At 34.8% G+C, this 7,641-nt stretch overlaps 1 protein-coding gene across 1 annotated transcript; it reads left to right on the plus strand.

Annotated features, from left to right (window-relative positions):
* The first annotated feature begins 614 nt into the window (after nucleotides 1–614).
* On the plus strand, nucleotides 615–4,446 carry LOC148166789 (uncharacterized). The gene is made up of 6 exons (XM_088048438.1): nucleotides 615–747; nucleotides 811–829; nucleotides 872–903; nucleotides 960–1,112; nucleotides 1,254–1,385; nucleotides 3,938–4,446. The coding sequence occupies exons 1-6, from the start codon at nucleotides 615–617 to the stop codon at nucleotides 4,444–4,446; spliced, it is 978 nt and encodes a 325-aa protein (XP_087904564.1).
* The last annotated feature ends 3,195 nt before the right edge of the window (nucleotides 4,447–7,641 follow it).

Consider the following 7,641-nt stretch of genomic DNA (forward strand, 5'->3'; position numbering starts at 1 on the left):
TCATTCACAGTCTTATTTCAGTGACCTTCTGCGGGGGTTGTTGATAGTGTTAAACCGCAGTGGCGCCCAATCTTGTTAATACCTGTCTGGTTTTGGAAATTTAAAAGGATCCTTACTTCGACCTAAATGCTCTCGGGCGTAAAGCTGCCGTTTGCTGTTATGTGCGCACTTCTGTACCAGGAGTTGTGACACCATCCCTATGGAAAAATAATTTTTGTTGAAACAAACAGTTGCGGATTAACTTTATTGCGTGGCAAGCGTCCAACATAAAATAAAAGGCATCATCCCATTTATTGGCCATATTGATATGAGTCACAGGCGTATCGCATATTATCGAAAGCACTGGTAACTTTATGGTAGCTAGTTTTTCTTTTCTTTTCTTCCACATTAAGGCTTTCAACGAAGTAATAGACCAGAGGTACTTTCCAGCTATTCAAACATTTATTTAAACAAACAACTATAAAATGACTCCAGGAGGAAGAGGATGCTGTGTGCCTGGGTGTAATGACACTACTTCCAAAAAGTAAAAATCAAAACCGTTTTAATAGATCTAAATTTGTAATAAAGTATTTTTTTAGAGTACACATTCCGGTCAAGACTAACGTCCGAAATATATGAGTCGAATAAATAACTCCGGAATAAGTGACCGTTCGAAGAGTGCCAGGATCTGCGTGGGACATTTTCATGAGAAATGTTTTTATAGGGGAGAGTTACGAAATTTCTCTCTCCCAACCCTAAATTTGCCTGGTAAATACTTCCTGTCGTGGTGTTTTAGTTGTAGTAACATAATTTTATAAATGTTTTATACAGGTGGTGATCTGGAGCCATCGTAATCAAATTGCTTTTTATTTCCGGAATCCCCATCAGGCAGTAAAACAATTTTTACCCCAGAAAAAGTGCGCAGTAAGTTATACTATATTATGTATGAAAACAAAATTATTAATTAACGCTTTTAATAGAATCGTTGGCAAGAGGTCTGGGAAGCGCTGCTGTGGAAGTCGGTGCTTCTGATGAAGACGAAAGTCCTCAGCCAAAAGTGAGGAAAACCGAGACCCAAAGGGTTTATAGGGGGGCTAGGGTCCGGTTGGCATACGAAGAAGCACCTTCCGATTGTAAGTATAAGCTTAAAATGTTTACAACATTTTAATATACCTCATTTATAGTTTGTCAGTTATACCCCACAAAAATGTTTACATCTAAAAAGAAAAAAGTAACAAAATTGTGTTTATTTTCATTTGTGTCTAAATTTTTAGTGGCCGCTACTTCCACGGATGCTCAAAGCATCGACACATGGGGGCCTTCGACTTCCCGGCAATATAAAGAAGTGTTGGAGCCAACCCCTGTTGCGCCAAGGGTGAGGGCCTCCTCCACACGGAAACAAGTTGGTAAGTGATAACGAATAATGTAAATTGAATCAATAAGTGTGTACGCTTTTCAATTTTTATGAAGACATAGTAATTAAGTAAGTTTTAAAGACAAACAATCAGAAAATTAAATGAAACATTGTTAAGACCGTCATAAAATTGAAAAAGGAAACTGACGGCACATTGAAGTAGTAGTAGTAGTAAAAGTAATTTATTCAGTCAGGTGATACAAAATATGACAGAGATGTTAAAACAAGCTGCTGAAAGCGCCGCTTTAGGCTTGTGCCTCTTCAGCGCAGGCACATTGAAGACCCACACATTGTAAATTTTGTAATTTTGTACTTTTCTATAAATAGATTATTATTAGATTCACATTCAGACTAGATTTTAAGGGGATATCTAACAAACTGTAACGGTAAATTCTGCTTCAAAATTCTGCGTAAAGGAAAAATTATATGAAACATTTTAAACATCCAAACGTTAAATGCAGCATCTCCCTTCAACCCTCATTATTTGTAGACGGCACTCTTTTAGTGGGTTACCCATGGTCAGTCTGCTTACTACGGTAATAAAACCATAAATAAAAACTACTTCTTAAAACCCCAGCCCGAGTGGTTTAGACTATTATTACCATCATCTTGCGGTCAGGACAATAGCTAATAGTTTTGACTGCACTGATGGCCAAATTATTATTGAACATGGCCAGTAAATCTTAAATACTTTGCTAGTTGAGTCCGATACTTTACAAATTACACCCATGAAACTTAATAATTACAATATCTCATTATTATTATTTAATGTTTATCTTCATAAATAAATTAAATTTTTCCCGAAAAGGTGGGATTTGTGTAATTGCAAAATTTAAAGAATTTAATAGATGCACTGAGATCTTCGAATTTTGTCCAAAATTTTTGTAAATGTAACAAAAAATAGTAAACATAATTATAAATAATTAAATTATAAATAATAATTATATTCTGTTGTTTTAGTGATTGATCTATCTTTTAAAACCTTTAAATTACAAGAAAATTTTCAGTCTTTTCACCACCCTAAAGTCATAATTTTGACAACAAGACGTTATACTACTGTCTGGTTGTTCTCAAAATACGTATGTGTGAATTTTGAAAAGTCTACGCATGTGAAATGCTAAAAATTATTTCGCTTTCAGCCAAGTTTTCGTATTTAATTAATCAAAAAGTCATTAAATATTCACTTTACAAAAATTATATCCAGCATTTAACATACTGCACGTTAAACAGATTCATATGCAAAAAACAGAAACCAATTTACTCAAGTAGTTTTCGAGTAATCGTGTTTGGAAAAATACATTGAATTTGCCTTATATTGAAATTTGTTCGAGATCTTAAAAAATAAAGATAAAGGCAAATATTTATCACCTAAACTATTCTAAAACAATTTAAAATCCTAATTCATCAGATATAAAGTTCAAAATTTTGAAGTGATTATCCTCAAAGCTACGTTCAGTTTGAATGAAAGAGAAAAATCTAGTTTCAGGCAAATTTAAGATTTTGTGTGTTTATGGAAAAGCTTCAGTTGTAAACTATCCCTTCGGCTACAAAATTGATTTATGGTACCCGCATTTCTACCTACCAGACAGACCTCTCTGGTACAGAGAAAAGAGATGTCACTGCTAAACAAGGATAACATGTTTCGAATATGAAATTTTCCAAACACGATTTCTCAAAAACTATTAACTTTAAAAAAAATCTGTTTAGTCGACATTATGTAAAATTAGTCTACGCATGTGGAATGCTAAAAATTATTTTGCTTTCAGCCAAGTTTACGTATTTAATTAATCAAAAAGTCATTAAAGAATCATTTTACAAAAATTATATATAGCATTCAACATAGTGCACGTTGAACAGATTCATATGCAAAAAACAGAAAGCAATTTACTCAAATAGTTTTCGAGTAATCGTGTTTGGAAAAATACATTGAATTTGCCCTATACTGAAATTTGTTTGATATCCCCTTAAAGAAAAGAATTTAAAATTTTATGAACTCAATTTACAAGAGGGTCGGTACGGCTACTACTGCAACAACCTCAAAATATAATTTATAATGGGTACAGAGACGGATTTCATTACGGTTGTAAGATCGGTACGGCTCTAGTAAAGTAGGAGAAACTCAACCCACAATGCAGAAAACACATGCTAGGTCGGGTTCGGCCCTGCGATCAGGTAGCCGGCTAAGCGGTCCTGGGGCTGTAAATCTGTGAACAATGAGTTGTTTTCTTATCTTCAGCCCCCGTGTTATCACCCTATAATTACCAACACAGTTTTCCTTTTCAACCGTTTACGTCATCCCATAAAACTCATCCGGTCTTCTCAAAGTTCCCAACATCTGGCAAACACTCCTCGAACTTTCTTTACCTGACTGACCATCCCTTAAAACTACAAACTACGAAATGCAAACTCGTAAAATAAATCAAAATGAAAAACTAGTTTTATCAATATTATATTAACTTTGTCTTTTGTGTGCATTCGTTATTATTAACGTCTTGGCTTTATTCATTTTCATTCATTATAATGTTCTAATGGGATTTTTTTCAGGAACTCGTGTGGGAGAAGAGGAACGGCTTTTGAGAAAACAGTTGTCGGGACTTCGCCGACAACTTAAACTATGTAAAAGCAGCCAGCATTCGCAGAGATTAAAGATGCGATTAATCAACAAAAATCCCGAATTGCTTGGCTGCTTTAAAAATTTGAGCGCTGCGACGCAATTATTTATTAAGTCGCAAATTAGAAATCAGCCACTTCAGGCCAGGGGTAGGCGATTTTCTTTAGAAGATAAGGTTTTTGCCTTATCTCTAATGAAACAAAGCGGCAGAGGTTACAGATACCTTCAACGAATGTTTTGCTTGCCCTCTGCAAGAACTTTACGAAGTATTTTTCAGAGGATGCCGCTGACTTGCGGAATCAATTCGCGAGTTTTTGATCATTTGAAGGTAACTGTAGCTAAGCTGGATGCCTTAGATAAATTTTGTGTCATGATGTTTGACGAAGTTGCCATTCAACCTGGATTGACGTACGATCGTCGTACGGATTCAGTTATAGGTTAGACTTGGGAGGCGAACATAAGACGGCTGCATTTGCGGATCACGCTCTTGTTTTCATGTTAAAAGGTATCCGCTGAAAGTGGAAGCAGCCAGTTTCATTTTATTTCACGAAAGGAACTGTTTCTTCGGCGGATCTCACCAGAATTATTAAAAGTGTGGTACGTAATGTGCGCCGCACCGGCCTTGAAGTGGTGGCATCAATATGCGATCAGGGCACCACAAACGTTGCGGTCGTGAACAACCTCCTCAAGAGCACTGAGGCCGATTGTCTTCGACGAGGAATTGTGAACACTTTTCAGGGGTACATCATTGACAATGAAGAAGTTGTCCATTTGTACGATGTACCGCACCTTATGAAAGGTGTTCGCAATTCCTTGTTAAATAAAGACCCTCATTTCACCCAAGACGGTCAGGCGAAGGTGGCATCCTGGTCGCACATTTTGAATGCTTATCTTGTAGATAGTAAGTTAGGTCCTTTTAGTTCTTTTTTAAAATTGACCGATGAACACGTCGTTCCTAACCGAGAAAAAAAAATTAGTGTTAGACACTGCACACAGGTTTTTAGCCAAAGAGTAGCAAGCGCAATAAAGGTAAGGGCGTTGCATAGTGCAGAACTTCCGCCAAATTCGCAATTTTACATCGATCCTAAAGCTTCAGAAACGAGGGACCTTCTTCTATTCTTTGACAAGCTTTTTGATAGTGTCAATGGTAGCCAATTGAGGCCTCAAAAGGGTAAAATTTTGAGGTGCGCTGTTAGTTTCAATTCTTCGCACCTTTCTTGCTATTCCTATTCTTGAGTCTATGTACTTTACTCCACCTTCTTCTACACAGAAAACTAAAATTCCTTCTTTATCTAACTGGGTTTTTACCCTACGTGGCTTCTCGTACTTGTGGTCTCGGTTGAAAGCTCGCGGATTTCGTTACATGATGCCAAGAGCTTTCAACCAAGATCCATTGGAAAACTTTTTTTCGTGCGTAAGAGGCTACGCAGGGCCAAATTCTAAACCAACTTGTTCTTCTTTCATTTCTACTGTCAAATCTCTTCTTATTAATAATCTTTTTTCTTCTCGATCTGTTGGAGCTAACTGCGAGGCAGACGAAACTGTTGGCTACTTAGACACTTTAAAAAGCTTTGTCGAAGTAGAAGAAGATTTGGCGGAGGCTCCTCGTGTGCCTACTCCCATTTTCGCGTCTCATGCTTCTATAGCGGATGAGGCAAGGGACGTGGACTTTGCGACAGCTTATGTCGCAGGTGCAATAGGCAAAAAAATTCGCAAGCAGTTGCCAAAATGTCATGAATGCCTTAAAATTCATGAAACAAATGAGAAACTGCCACAGAATACTTTAATTGTATTGCGAAATTATGGCTTAAAAACACTAGTGCAACCTAGCACTCAATTTACTCAATTTGTTAGAGATACGGCGAGGATTCTTTTGAATCGTTTACCGTTTATGGCCGTAAAGTATAAATTAAAGGAACAACTGCTGAATTTAGACGAAATACCGAGTCCTTTGGCTTGTTTTGTCCTTCTCATGCAGATAATGTTCCCACAATTATGAATATTGTTCTTAATGTAGTTATTTATTATTATTTATTGGTTATAAATAGAATTTTAAAAGGGCAAGACTTGAGACGGGTTAACGATGACCCCCTCACAAAATTAGCATTTGTTAAGTAAGAAAAATCTAAAAAACGCAAATAATTAATTATATTATTACCATAGAACCGATTTAATTTTAATTAATTTAATTAAAATTAAGTATTTAATCGAAATTAAAGAGCAAAGATTTAACTTTGCTTCTGTAAACCGGCCCTACGTACAGACCTGACATGACCCATTGCCATTAAGTGTTTGTTAGTGTTAGAGAAAGTAAAAAATAGCAATAATAAATATTATTTAAATTTATATAATTTTGTTTGAACATAGTATTTATTATTTATTTTTTATTACATAGTATTATATTTGTTGAGTTTGCATACTTGCTTATCTATGTACAGATTACCTGTGTAGTCTTCATTTACATATTTATATACTTACATCATTTTATTTCGACATTTTCGATTTGTTGTTGCAAAAATTATACATTTTCATTTTAGTATCACTATATGTCTAACATTTGGTTGAGTGATTGTTATATTTATATTTAAAGCAAATTACATACATAAGTCGAATAGCATGTTTTGATTGGTTGTCGGTTGACAGTTGACCATGTATGTTTTATAAAACAAAGTGTGAAAACCTATATGTTTTATAAAACAAAATGTGAAATTCAGTGTTTTCGTTAAAAAATTCGCGAAGTTAAGGAGCAAGTTTTTTTTAAATTTAGTCGTACAAATGTAGTGGGTAAATATGATGAAACTACTCATTTATGTGCAATAAGCGTTGATGACTAAGTAATTTTAAAATGTTACTTTTTCTAAGTAAGTACACAGTTATTCAAAAATTTCATTGTCCCATAGGGTACCCCACTTTACCCCTATATGCGGGGCAAATCCCATTTTTCAAAAAAATGCTCACATGTCGTTAGTTTTTTATTGTAATAAAAAACAGTGCAACAAAAATCATTCGCAATTCATTAGTCTATGATAAATGATAAATGATATGGTAAAAATTTTTGTTAATTCCTATTATTTTAGGATGCGTGACTAATTGATTGTTAAGTTCCCCACTATGCCCTCCTCTCCCCTACCTAAAAACAAACGATCGCCGGAAAAAGAAGTTTAATTCAGTAAACCCCGACTGAAAAACCGACCCTTGGTAAATTTTATTATTTATTTTTGATCTAAAATTAAAAAAAAATGCTAAGCGCGATTTGTTCTATCTATCAGAGTTTTTCAAAAATCGAAGAACAACACAAGTTATATTCTTTGCTAAATTTTAAATGGGAGTTTACTTATCTCGCTTTTTTGTGGATCTAGCAGGAATTAAAGTTTGAAACTGCATTAATAAATTGGCTTTTAAAATTTGGAATTAAGCATAACGTAGTAAATAGTCTGCTTAAATTAGTAAAACTAATATTCAAAAATTAAAATTAAACCTGGATCTTGCGACATAAAAGTTGTTGATTCTGGGAACTATTACCATTTTGGTCTGGAAAACTGTGTATAAAAAATGTTTCACATCCTGGGAGTCTTGAAATAAACAATAAAGTTGAAATTTTAGTTAATATTAACGGTCCACCAATTGCTAATAATTC

Source organism: Gnatocerus cornutus, unplaced genomic scaffold, assembly GCF_029298725.1.
Source record: "Gnatocerus cornutus isolate USDA-ARS CGAHR unplaced genomic scaffold, icGnaCorn1.1 Chromosome13, whole genome shotgun sequence".
NCBI lineage: Eukaryota > Metazoa > Arthropoda > Insecta > Coleoptera > Tenebrionidae > Gnatocerus > Gnatocerus cornutus.

What these genes read in the sequence shown, in the direction of transcription:
- LOC148166789 (XM_088048438.1), top strand. Translation starts at nt 615, where the DNA reads ATGAGTCGAATAAATAACTCCGGAATAAGTGACCGTTCGAAGAGTGCC. An exon ending in TACCCCAGAAAAAGTGCGCA is followed by an intron (nt 904 to 959) that starts GTAAGTTATACT and finishes CGCTTTTAATAG; the next exon opens with AATCGTTGGCAAGAGGTCTG. An exon ending in CGAAGAAGCACCTTCCGATT is followed by an intron (nt 1,113 to 1,253) that starts GTAAGTATAAGC and finishes CTAAATTTTTAG; the next exon opens with TGGCCGCTACTTCCACGGAT.